Source organism: Eschrichtius robustus, chromosome 18, assembly GCF_028021215.1.
Source record: "Eschrichtius robustus isolate mEscRob2 chromosome 18, mEscRob2.pri, whole genome shotgun sequence".
Lineage (NCBI taxonomy): Eukaryota > Metazoa > Chordata > Mammalia > Artiodactyla > Eschrichtiidae > Eschrichtius > Eschrichtius robustus.
In genome coordinates, this window is record NC_090841.1 from 25,304,460 (window position 1) to 25,317,578 (window position 13,119).

Genomic DNA, 13,119 nt, shown 5'->3' on the forward strand with positions numbered 1-13,119 from the left:
CAATGTGAGGATGTGACAAGGGTACTAAAATGTACATAAGCATTTTATTAAACCACACGAATTTAAAAGGCATGCCAGTCTTATTTATTCTTTATTTAAAAAGTACATTGGGGGCTTCCCTGGTGGCACAGTGGTTGAGAATCCACCTGCCAATGTAGGGGACGCGGGTTTGATCCCTGGTCCGGGAAGATCCCACATGCCACGGAGCAGCTAAGCCCGTGAGCCACAACTATTGAGCCTGTGCTCTAGAGCCCGTGCCGCAACTACTGAAGCCCGCACGCCTAGAGCCCGTGCTCCACAATGAGAGAAGCCACCGCAATGAGAAGCCCGCTCACAGCAACGAAGAGTAGCCCCACTCTCCCCAACTAGAGAAAACCTGCGTGCAGCAACGAAGACCCAACGCAGCCAAAAATAAATAAATAAAATAAATAAATTTACAAAAAAAAAAAAAAGTACATTGTATCCACTGCAAAAAAGCTGAGATTAGTGTTGTCTTAAAATAGCCCATACTTCCTTTCATAGGGAGCTGGTTAATTAAATGATGACATAACATGCAGGTTAAACCGTATGAAATTTCCCATATTGGACCATTTTTTTCCAGCTTTATGGAGGTATAACAGACAAGTAAAATTGTATATACTTAAAGTACACAATGTGATGATTTGATAGACATATACATTGTGGAATGATTACCACAATTAAGTTAATTAATATATCCATCACCTCACAGCTAAGAATGTGTGTGTGTGTGTGTGTGTGTGTGTGTGTGTGTGTGTGTGTGGTGGGAATACTTTGCTATTCTCTTAGCAAATTTCAAGTACACAATACAGTATTATTAACTACAGTCACTATGCTGTACATTAAATCCCCAGAGCATATTCATCTTATAATTGAAAGTGTGTACTTCTCCCCATTTTCCCCACCTCCCAGCCCTTCTCTTTAGCATTCTGACCTACTGACAGAGCAACTTCACTTAGCTCAACTTAATATAATGGAATACTTTGCCATCATTAGAAAGAATGAGGTAGTCGTAGTCAAGCATTAGAGAAATGATCTCCATGTTTCAAACAAACGAGATGCAGAATGTGTAGAGAATGTTCTCATTAGTATTTTTTAAATACTACATATTTATATATATACACACACACACACACACACACACACACATATATATTTCTGTATGTGCATAGAAATTTTCTGGAAACACACCAAGAAAATGTCAACAATTGCCTCTGAGACAGAGACTATGTGGTCTAACGCGGGAGGGAGATGACTTTTCACTGGATACCCTACCATCACCAAATATCCTCTCACACTGTCTGAATGTCTTACTATATGCACATGTTACTTTTTCAATTAAGAAAAGTCTGGATACTTTCCAAATGCCACAATTAACTTAAGGTTCTTCACTAACACTCAAATTATTTAAAACATTAACCAGCATTCACAACAAGGAACACTTCACTTCAAATAAGGTAATTACTTAAGTTAGTGGCTGTTGTTCACTCCAAACCTAAACTAGACACCAAACAGCTTTATGATCCTAAGGATCTTAAAGGACACTAAAATAAGTACTGCATTTTAACAATAATACCTATATATATGAAGCATTATATGTATGTATGTAATATATACACATAGTCATTCAAGAAATACTTACGACCTCTATGTGCAACTCACTCTGCTGTAGGCCCTTTGTATGTCTGTACATAAGTGCTTTCCAAAGAGAGAGCATATGTGTGCAGACATATGTAAGCACATGGATATGTGCGTGTAAATACGTGTGCGTGTGCCACAGACACCACCCCAGGCTGCTACATAACCAGGACAGAAGATACCATTAGTAATCACAACTTGTGAGACCTAGTGGTCCCTTGGTTTATCTTCGGGATATACAAGCTCCTGCTGTCTTAAATATGACTAAGCCTTGGGCTAGTCTCAGGGCCTCCTTCTCCTCCAGGCTCCCCCATCTTACACACCTGTGGAAGGGATCAAGAGTGTCTGTCCTTTTCTAAAGATCTTTTCCCTTAACTCTCATCTGGATCACAACTGAAGACTGGAAATCAACAGTGAAATTTAGCAGCTCCCATTCTATGAATTCCGCCCACTGCCCTGCCCTCAGCCCTGAGAATCAGTACCTGTGGTAAGAGATGTAATGGATGAAATCTGTAGCACAGATGAACAGTCTGGATTGGGGGGTTGGGACAGGCAGGGAAGACAAGGCCCACCAGTTTCAGCCGGTTTAGGCCCTGATTTCATGTGTCCATATATGATACTGTTGATGAACTTGTATGCACTTGTATAAGCTAGTATAAAAGACAGGACTTCTGAAATTCAATACATCTTTAGAAATTTAAGGAACATTTCATTGAATGATCACTAATTATCCCTAATCATGGCAAAACATTATGTGCTAAATAGTTTTGTGAGAAAGTTAAATGGAAAACCAAGAATAAACATGCTTTTTGAATTTACTCTTAGTCTCGATATAGATACTTTACCCCAAACCATAGATAGTATCAAATTTAAAGAATATAATCGTAGCTATCGTCATGAGTTCAAGAACCCTTCAAATTTTAGTGGTACTCACAACAAATTTGTTGTTTGACGTTACTCAATTCAAATTAGAGTTATCTCTAAATTTTCTTCCAAACAGTATGAATTTACTGGTCAATCTTCATATAAGTATACATAGAATTTTTACCATTTCAGTTGAATGTATAAAAATACCACTTTTTTAAAACCTGCCATTTTGCCCATTATTAACACAGTTTCGTGAACTTTTTTTTTAACTAAGATTTCAAATGTTAAAGGTACTCTCTGTTAGGAAAGTCCCTATTTTGTTTAGCCTTAATCTTCTAAAAATACATTAAACTCCATATCCTTAATTTATCAAAATAATATTAAATTAAAAATGTCACTGTTAAAAGGAGGTTACAAGATGCGCACTTGAAAAGGAAGCATCTCTGACTCTTCTCTAAGTGCAGCTTGTTAACAGCTGTGTGTGTGCTTACACATATTTATTTTAGAAAATAAGGAGGCAGGTGCAAACATGAACCCACAGGCATATAATAAAAGTTCTATTTTCATATATGGGTCCATTAACCTTAGAAAACAAATTCTCATAAAAATAGGTATAGAATGAATTAACTTCTGCAAATTTATTCTTAAAGAGCACACAAATCCAATGATTTTATTGGTTCCCTTTGCAAATTCCTCGTTAAAGTCCCCCCGTGATAACTGACTCTCCGCGTGATGATTTCTACAGTATGATGAAAATTAGAGCGTATAAATAATCCTTCAGTCGTAAGCATTTGCGATATATACATATAAAATCAAATTAAAACTCTCAACTTTGAGCCCTCACAGGTCAACAGTGCCTGCTACACAAAGAGTAGCACAGCATGCTAATCTCCATGTAACACAAAGCGGTTACTTTTCATCATTAAAAATAACCATGGGTGTGTCGATAAGATAAGAACACTGCACTTAGCGGGAACCTAGTACTCCAGTGAGGTCTGTTGTTTGTGCCGCGCAGGGTGCGGTTAACCGCGAGCATCATTTACCAAAGGGCAGCAAAGGGGCACAGGGGCTGTCAGGTGTCACCTCCCCATCCACCCGCTCAGAGTGGGCCAGGGAGAGGCAGGCTGCTGCCCACGGGAAGGGAAGGTGGCGAAGTTCACTGCAGCTCTGGCTGGTCAGCCTGCACTTCGCTCCCTGCGCAACGCACACACTCTACCGAACCGTTGCACGGCAGGTAGGACCAAAAATGAAACACTCCTTTTTAGATCCCTGAGTGGGAACTCTAAACAGCGCTTCCGCTTTTTCCCACGCTCCCTGGTTCCTTTCTCCTCCGCCCCTGCCCACCCAGCTCCCCCGGAACCCACCCTGGAGGCCCCAGCGCGCCGGCCGGGAATCCCTTCCTGCGGCGCGCCGTCCGGCTCCCCCAGGCCCCGCCTCCGGGCCCAGGCCCCGCCCTCACCTCGGCTCCACACTTTCCCGGGATCGCCCTGCGCCCCAGGCGCCCACTCTCCTCTTACCCGCCCAGCCGCCTCCCGCCTTCCACGCTCCCCTTGGGCCCGCCTCACCTTGGTCCGGATCTGCCCCGAGGTGGACACTTTGCGGATCAGTTTCTGGGGTCCCTCTTGCTCCGCTTCGCTGTCGGACGAATCCTCTCCGGGCCCGGCCGAGGCAGTGGCGGGGGTGACCGCGGCGCCGGCCGCGGCGGCTGCTCCTCCCGCGGCGCCCGGAGGGTGGTGCTGGCCGCCGGCCCCCGCCATCCTCTCCGACTCCTGTGGGGACACAGCACCGCCCTGCGGGGGCGGCGGCGGTGGTCAGTAGGTGGGCTCTGCTCGAGCCGGGCCCGGAGCCCCGCGCCCAGGCGCCGCCGCCATCTTCCCCTCCCCCAGCCGGCCCCGCGGGGGAAGGGTCGCCGGGGACCAGACGCCTCCCGCGGCCGGGGCCCTCCAGGATCCCGCGCTCCGCTCCCGCCTGAGTGGCGACCGCGGTGGGGCGCAGGGGACACGGACCCAGGCCCGCTGGGACGCCAGTGCACCCAGCCTCGGGATGTTACAGGGTTCCTGACCTGGAATACAACCGAGGCGGGTAGAGAGGATGGGAGCGACAGAGGGATTGGGACAACCTCCCACTTCCCCTAGGGTCCGGGGTCCCCAGGATGGACGGGAGGGCGGGGGAGACGCGAAGCCTCCGCATCCCATCCCCGCAGGCCCGGCAGTGGCGATGCTCCCTCCCTCGGTCCCCGGGCAGCAGGGGCAAGAACGGCCCCGGGAGTAGAAAGGGAACCTAGCTTCCTCCCGGCTACCCTGGGTGCTCCCGCCACCTCCTGGACCCAGAATCTCTCCAGAGACACTTGGGCCTCGCCACACAGTTCCCGCGAGTAAAAGTCCCCTCCGGCCCCGAGATGGATGGGCGCTGCCCCCTTGTCTGTCTCCGGACCCCGGAGCCCTTCTCGGATGACCCGTACCTCTCCCGCCTCCGCCTAGGGGTTCGGGTCCTTTCAGCTCTCCCGACCGTGGCCTTTAGTTTCTGGCCCACCCCCACTCCCATCCGGCGCACACGGAAGAGAAGAGCATTTTCCGGGAGGTTCCACTCGGCTCTGAGAACTTTTGGTTCAGAAAGAGCGATCCCTTTGGCTAACAGGAAACTGGCCAGGGCGTGGAGAGCGCGCAGAGAGGAGCAAGTACCCGCAGCCCGAGACGACAGAATGCAAAATAAATATCTAAGCTGAAGCGCTAACCGAGACTGCCTGGAAGAAAACAATGCACTGGAGCCGTGAGAACACCAGTGCCCGAGCACGAAAACATTGGAAGTCCTGGGAGAGCCACTCCCTAACCCGGACTAGAGCAGGAGGAAATGGGATCAACAGGCGGCAGGCACCGCTCACAGCTCGTCCCCCGCGAGCTGGTCGAGCGGACACTTGGGAATAGCAGCCTCGCGGTGCGTTGTGCACGCCCCGTGCCAGAGAACCCTTGTAGGTGTGGGAGGGCTTCCGGGAGAAGAGGCTAAAATGACAGATTCCTCTTGTCGTCCACAGAGAATTCCAAACCGGTGTTAGCTATATTTTTAAGTAGGGCAAAAAGTCCCTACCAGACTATGCAGTCTCTTCACACTTCAGGAAAGCATTCAGTCTCTTTAGCGTGTTCATGCCCTTCAGGATTCATTCGAATTTTTTCAACTGACATGACCTTTGAGGGTCCTCCAGACTAAGGGAGGGATGTTTTAGTTTGGGGTTTTTTTTTGTTGTTGTTGTTGTTTGGTTGTTTTTAGTTTCAGTCTTACTCTCAATAATTTGCTGTGACAGAACTAACAGTTCTAAGAGATTTTAAGAAACAAGATGCAATCCCAATACTACTGTCTGTCCACACGGTAGATTAAATTGACTGAAATGTAAAATGTGCTGATTAGTTTGAATGTGCAAAGACAGGAGATTGCTGCCAGGTAATACTAATTGATAAAGGCTACTTCTCCGGCCTCATTTGTCTTCTTTAGGAAGGGAAGGAAGTGGCAAAATAAACTTTAAGAGCCCTTATGGCTCTGTAAAAATGCAATTCTATATCTACAAAGAACGTACTGCTGAGAAGGGAATTCTTTAAGAGAAAAAAATAATCAAAATAATGGCCTTTATCCCAACCCAACTGTTTGGTCACTGACAAGTCTAATGGTCTGACAGTGTAAATAAGAGCACCTAGTAAAGGGCCTCTTGAAAGAATAAACCTAGTTCAGACCTCTCTTTTAATGTAAAGAACCTGAGGCCCAAAGTCACAAGCAGGACCAAAGTCAAAATCATGTGTCTTATTGTAATGTTCTAGTCACCTTACCACATCATACAACAAAAGTCAGTTTGTCAATTATATGTTTCTGTTCACACTTTAGCCTTTAAAGTTTTATATAAGTAACATTTTCCAGAAGCCAGGCAAAGAGTGATTAAAGGAAAAGGCATTGTTTAATGTCCATGCCTATTCTGTGATCTTAAAAAGAAGACTGAATACACTTCTCACTCTGATTCAAACACCGATCACTTAAAAATAGTAAAACAGTTTCCCGTGCAAAAGCTGGGCAATTAATACTTCAAAGTAAAGGTATTCATTACTTCATAAAAAATTAACCTCACAGTTATCCCTGCTCTTCAAAGACTCCTGTAACAAGTTCTAAAAATTGGTTGTGACTTTGAAAGCACAGCCAGTCTTAGCCTGCTCATGCTAAATAAATGATCCCTGCTCTACAATTTCCCTAGCACATACTCAGAGTGAAATACTGTGTAAGCAAGTGAAGGAATGTTGCATCATTTCCCACAAAGGGCAGCTCGTGAAAAACCCTCTTTTCTTCAATCATCTCTTCTGAGGAACTGTTTCAAATAATCCCAAATTTAAAGTAGCTGACCCACTAGCATCTTTTCAGGTCTTATCTGTAAAATTTCCAGAATCAATATTGAAGCTGTATACTGTATACTTGCAATGCACTTCGCTTCCCTTAAAAATATAATAGCAATGTCAAGAGCTCAATATTTGCAACCATTTTAATGTACCTCAAAATAGCAACTAAAACAAATTGCAAATATGTGGCATATTACATTATTTCTTTAATTTACAAGATTTCCTTGAATTTTTCCTTACTTGGTGTTTTCAGATTTTCAAATAATTTCTTAGATGTGTCTTACATATTTATTATTATTACTTTGAAATCTTTGTTTGGAACACAACATATCACAAACACACTATTACAAACTTGGACATAAGCCACATAGACACTACATTCAAAAAGAAATGGAAATAGAAGCTACCACTAAATTAGGTTTAGGTTTCTACTTAATAGGGCTTTCTGCCCCATTTAAAAAAAAAAAAAAAGAACTATTATATTGAAGATGTATAAGTTAGAGCCAATTCTCATTCTGATACCAACTTTATGAATATTAACGTATTAATATCTATAGAGATATTTTGAATTACATTCTTATTGATCACGACTCATAACAAGAGGTTTAATATCCATTTGCAACTTTTAAATCTCATATGTTCTATGGTTTTACATTAAATATTATATCATAAACATAAAGAAGTCTACATTTATATTCTGAAGAACCCAAGTACATAGGCACTTTAAAAAGAGTTAGGTTCTAGGACTCAAGTTCCTAATCAATGGGAACCATGCAAAGAACACTGCAGGTTGAACAGGTACAGACCTGCTTTCATTCAAACTTTAAAACTACTTCCGTAATACACTATCTATTCCATGTTTAGAAGTTAACATTCAAAATTCCATTAAAGTTTCCTTAGTTGTTACTTCAACAAAAAAGGTTTCGAAATTAATTGTGGTATCAATTCCATGTACATATGCTCATCACTGTACCTAAGGCAAAAACCTTTGGCCATCTAGACTTAATACATAAATATACTTGTAAACTCTCATTTATGTTTTGGCCCTTTTTCCTTTGAAACTCTCCCCTTCCTAATTTTTCAGTAGTTCTGAATAGTTTCATCAGAGCCAACTAGATAAAAATCATTTGGAAATAAAAATAAATTTTAACAAGTAAAAAGTACTCTAGTATCCCTGCACTGTTTAAGAACTACTTTGTAAATACTCCCACACTCTTCTAAGTTCTGGCTAGAATTCTAACTATCCATTTCCCCCCAGGATATTATCTACAAGTAAGGGCTGCTTGGCTAAATATCTTCCTCCCCACCTATTTCCACCACCAAAGTATTTTTTAATTCATTAGAAATGTAGGTAATGTCTCTGTTTCCACAGATTTGATTACATTCCAGACCTAGCGTTAAAGAAAATACACAGACACCTGAATGCTAACATTTATCTTCTTGTAGGCCCAGTGCCCTAGGTGGAGTAATGATAAGGCTAACAGTTTATTTAAATGCCCTCACTTAACTAAATAACTTCATTTCATCTCCATGTACAGAAAACGTCATGATGGCCAGCGGCTGCCTCTCAGCTCCAGACATGGGTGCATTTCAAGTTAGACTTGCCTCATTCTCTTTATTATTACTCAGTATCGATTCCTGATACTATGTTTACTCGTCTGTCAGAATAGTTCTATGTAGAATCACATCATTTTGGGATCCGGCAAAAAAGGATGAGGAAAGTAAATCCTTACATGTATGCTGGCATATACAGTAAGGGATAATGCAACAGGATCTGTGTGCTGTGAATACCGCCTGTTCAGTATTGAATATTCCTTTTCATAAATGTAAATGAGTATACTTTTATGGCAAAGTATTAAAGTTGCCTATATTTGAATTAAAAAAACAGATTTTAAATGATAGCAGAATGGAGTCCAGATCAAAGCAGATGTTCTTAACCCAAGGTCTTTGAGGGTCCACAGATTTGGTTTTGGGAACTCTGCGATTCCCTTGAAATGTTATTAAATTTTTAAATGTATGTTGCATGCATACATTTTGGGGAGAAAGAGAGTCCATAGCTTTGATTAGATTCTTAAAGGGATCACTGATCCAAGAAAAGTTCAAGAATCCCTGATTTTGATGAAATTTGTTTTGAAGGGAAAACTGTCCTCCAACATACTTAGATTAAGCTGGTATTTCCCCACTTAGCTCCACACGTCTGAAATAATTAACATTTAAATACTCTATTTCCCCTAATTTACCCCTTCTTTTTTCTTGTATACACCACTTTTCAGTAATTTGGATAACTTTTCTAAGAAATTAAATGAGAATCCCCTTTATTAGTTCTTAGACTTTGTGTCAGACATAGCTGGCCACAGGGTTTCAAATAAAATCACTTTGTCAAAAGTATCATTTTATACCACACATGAGATCTCTGAAGATTTTTTTTTTTTGGACTCTCTGAATGTAAACTATTAATATGTATGAAACAAGACATTCTGTCTACTCAGAATGAACACTCTGTGAGGATTTAAGGATGTGTGCCTGTGCTGTCAGCTCCAACAGTCCTGGAACATAGTAGGTGCTGTATAAAATACCTGTTGAGTAAATAAAAAGGCTTTCAGTGTTTAAAGAAAATAAACCTAATTTTTTTAGGAGAATTCTGCAGCTGGACAAAGTGTCACAATTCATTCACATATTTCTGTTCGGGCTCTAGCTTCAAAGGCTAATAAATGAACATTTTCATTTTTGTCACTTTAAGTAAAGCAAAAATAAACGTCTTCCTCTGTTTTTCTAGGCACAAAGTAGTTGAGGCATCAGCATCTTAAAGTACAATACATATAACCGGGTATTTTTCATTGTGATTGGTGTTGGCTTAAAGTATGCAAGTTCAAAAAGGACTTCACATAGGAGAGTTTAAAAGTAAAAAAGTTACAAAACCAGGTCACTGAATTTAGTTCTCAGTGATCTTTGATTTAAACTCCAAAACTGAATTGTATTTTTAGTTTCAAGAATAATTTAATCCCCAGTAATAACCACAATAGAAGAAATACGAGGAGATGGGCAACCTAACAACATGTTCAGATTTACAAAAGCAAAGACAGCTGCAGATACAGATGGATCAGAGTTGAAGGACACTCCCGAAAGGTCGGGAAACAGAAGGTAGAGAAACGTACTTGGGCAAAGGAGCTGGGAGTGTACATATTAGAAAAAAAAAAAAAAAAAAAAAAGGATAACCAAGCCTAGCACCTGACCTAGAAGCTCTCAACAGGCAGGGGGCCAGCCTGAGCAGATAACGCGGAGTCCCTGGGAAAAGAGCATCCGAACATGTTGAACAAAATACTGATAGGCCAGAAATTTCGGACGAGGCTTTTCAAATAGGTTCAAGAATTTCAACCAAGACGGAGTAGCAAACATCGAGGCAGGACGTAGAGAGCCAAAATTCGATGCCAGGGAAAAGGCAGCCCACACAGGATTACAGAGCTCTGAGCGAGACGGGGGTTTCGGGGTAGAATCTCTGGAGAGATGTGAGGTGATTCTGACTGTCTGAGTTGGAAGAAAGAAGTTGGAGTTTGAGGGACCAAATCCGAAGCCCCCCAGGCTCCTGCTCCTTATCCTCGCACACACAATGCACATGCACACGTTACTCTGGTCCCTAAAATTACCCGACCTCCGCGTTGTATGGGCAGCGAAAATCCTCGGCGAAATCTAGGTCCGCTTCCCGCTTCATCCCTGGCAAACCCCCTGACCCCTAGAAAAGCCCGGGGCTTTAGCGGCGAACACGAGGCGGAGGCGTGGTTCTGGGCTTCAAGCCGCGATCCGCCTAGCCAGCGCGTATCTCTAGGAACCTGCGCGCCCAGGTGACGGCCCAGGGCGCGGTCTCGGGAGGGAAGACCGGTTGCCTCCGAGCCATGCACGCGGACCCACAGAATGGGATTTTCCTTTCCCCCTCCCTACCCACCCGCCTCGCTCTAAAATCAACTAAAAAGTTGAGAAGTCGATGAAGCACGGAAACGGTCCTCCGAGGACCGTGGTCAGAGGATCGCCGGCGGCCCCTCTAGGAGAGTCTCGGCTGGCCGGACAAAGGCGCTCCGGGAGGCGCGCGAGGAGGAGCCCGGGCGGCGGAGGAAGCGCTGTCCCGGCTGGGAAGCAGCTGGGGACCTCATCCCGGGCCATTTCCTGAACGGAACCCGGCCCGGGCGGGCGCGGGGGATGGGGAACAGAGGAGAAGTGGGAGGGGGTGGGCGCGGGCGCTGTACCCACCGGTTCCTCCCAGGCCGGGCTGCGGGCGCCGGGCGCGGGGCGCACGTGCTGCGGCTCCATCGCGCCGGCCCGCGCCCGCCGGCCGCCCGAGCGCGCAGACCCGGGCCCCCGCCGCCGCCGCCGCCGCCGCCGCCGCCGCCGGGGCCGCTGGATGCGCTTCCCTCGCCGCGGTCCTCACGGCCGCTGCCGCCGCCGCCCCGGCTCCCGCCCGGGGCCAGCCACCGGCCCTCCCGCCGTCTCCGGCTTCCGCCACGCTGCGCTCTCCCGCCCTCGCTCCGGTCCCTTCCTCCACCTCCACCTCTTCCTCCTCCTCCTCCTCCTCGGTCCAGCTCCGAGCGGTCCGCTGCCCGCCGCCGCCACCGCCGCCGCCGCCACCACCTCCGCCTCCCACGGCCGCAGAATCCGCCCCTCGCTCCTTCCTCCGCCCCCGGCTCCCTCCCCTTTTCCTCTCCGCTTCCCGCCCCTCCTCCCCGCCGCCCCCTCCTCCCGGCGGGCGGCCCGGGACGCACGTGACCCCCCTGGCAGGCCTTATAAGGCGCGGAACCGAAAGCGGCCGCCGGGTGGTCAGGGGCACCGGGCGGCAGTGGGGACAGGAGCGGCCTCCCCCGGGGACCGACGCCGAGCCGCAGCCGGGCGCGCGGGGAGCGGCGGGGGAAGCCCGGGCTGGGCCGGCCGATGCGCTGGCGACGGGAACGGCGGTGGCCGCGAGTCCGGGGAGACGCCTCCAGCGCCCCTCTCCCCGAGTCTCCCTCTCCCGGTGCCTGCAGCCGGCGCCCGCCTCCCTCCAGACGCCGGCGGCCCGCGCGGCAGGCACCTCCCCTCCTCTGGGCGCTGAGGCTTGAACGAAATCACGCTGGACAGTAACCGACTTGGACAGAGCGAGGGAGATAACTGCATTCCAGAGCCGCTGTTGAACCAGTCGCGCTAGGGATGGTTTATTCTTTGTGACGTTAAAAACACCGCTGATGCGTTAGCATCTGCAAGAGGGGTTAGGCTTGAGGGAGTACTTCTTTTATTCATTTTTAATGATTAACGGTTTCATGGGAAAAAAACCCCGGCTAAGGAGTCGATCTGCCTTCCTATTCGAACACTACCTTCAAGTTAGAGGGGAAGCGACCGGCTCGCAGTGACTGCTCAATAAATGGCAAGTCACCTCGTCCCGCCCTTTGAAAACAACGTTTCAAACAGCCTTTCCGATCATCTTTTTGGCATCGAAGACGGTTTGCGTCTATTTCCAACCCAAGAATGGCTTTTCACAGGTTATTCCGTCTCCTGGACTTTCAGGCTCCTTCTGTCAGCATCTTCCCAAGGCCCTTAATCATGTCAAATATATTCACACATTTTTAAAACAAACTGAAAATTTCAAAACACTTACTTGATCCAGTCTGTCTCCAGTCCCCACCTCCTCACAGCCAAGCTCTTCGGGAGATAAACGCCTTTTCTCAATATTCTCACATCCGTTTCTTCATCTACCACTCATTCTTCCCTGCAAACCCACTTCTGTGCTCACTCTTCTTCCGAGGCGACCCTGACAAAGGTCACCTATGGTTTTCAAAATTCCCTAAACCGTTGGGTTGTTCCCCCCGACCCCCAATTCCCTTCTTATTTAACATATCTGCAGCATTTGTCACTGGGAACCAAAACTTTTATCCTTGAAACTATCCCTTCCATTGGCCACTGTGACACTTCAGTTTCCAGTTCTCTAACCACCTTGCTCAGCCCCTTTGCCACCTCTGACATGTTGGAGTGCTTAAATAGTCTGCCCTTGGTCTGTTTCTAATGCTGCCTGGTCTATCCAGACCCACCCATGACTTCAAATACCAACCATGTGCTAGTAACTCGTAAAGTGTCCATCCCTATCCCAGATCTCCAGTCTGTAAAGCCAATTTCGTATCAGAAATTTCTACCCAGACGTCCCACTGACCTTAAACTCAGCTTGACTAAAACAGGAGTTAACTTTCCTGCCAGTTGCCTGTTCTCTCTA

General features: G+C 46.3%; 1 protein-coding gene across 7 annotated transcripts in view; it reads right to left on the reverse strand.

Annotated features, from left to right (window-relative positions):
* Positions 1–11,473, reverse strand: part of DGKH (diacylglycerol kinase eta) — a 184,609-nt gene extending 173,136 nt beyond the window's left edge. For 4 of the 7 annotated variants that reach the window (XM_068526471.1, XM_068526470.1, XM_068526466.1 and 1 more), the window contains exons 1-2: positions 4,985–5,167; positions 4,089–4,313 (exon numbers count right to left, since the gene is read on the reverse strand). In XM_068526471.1, the coding sequence (XP_068382572.1) occupies positions 4,089–4,280 (192 nt within the window). In that variant the 5' untranslated portion in view covers positions 4,281–4,313; positions 4,985–5,167. Of the gene's footprint in view, positions 1–4,088; positions 4,314–4,984; positions 5,168–5,257; positions 5,461–11,135; positions 11,161–11,427 lie in introns of those variants that run through there. The other 3 variants (XM_068526468.1, XM_068526469.1, XM_068526467.1) reach the window with 3 other exon arrangements.
* Positions 11,474–13,119: the final 1,646 nt, after the last annotated feature.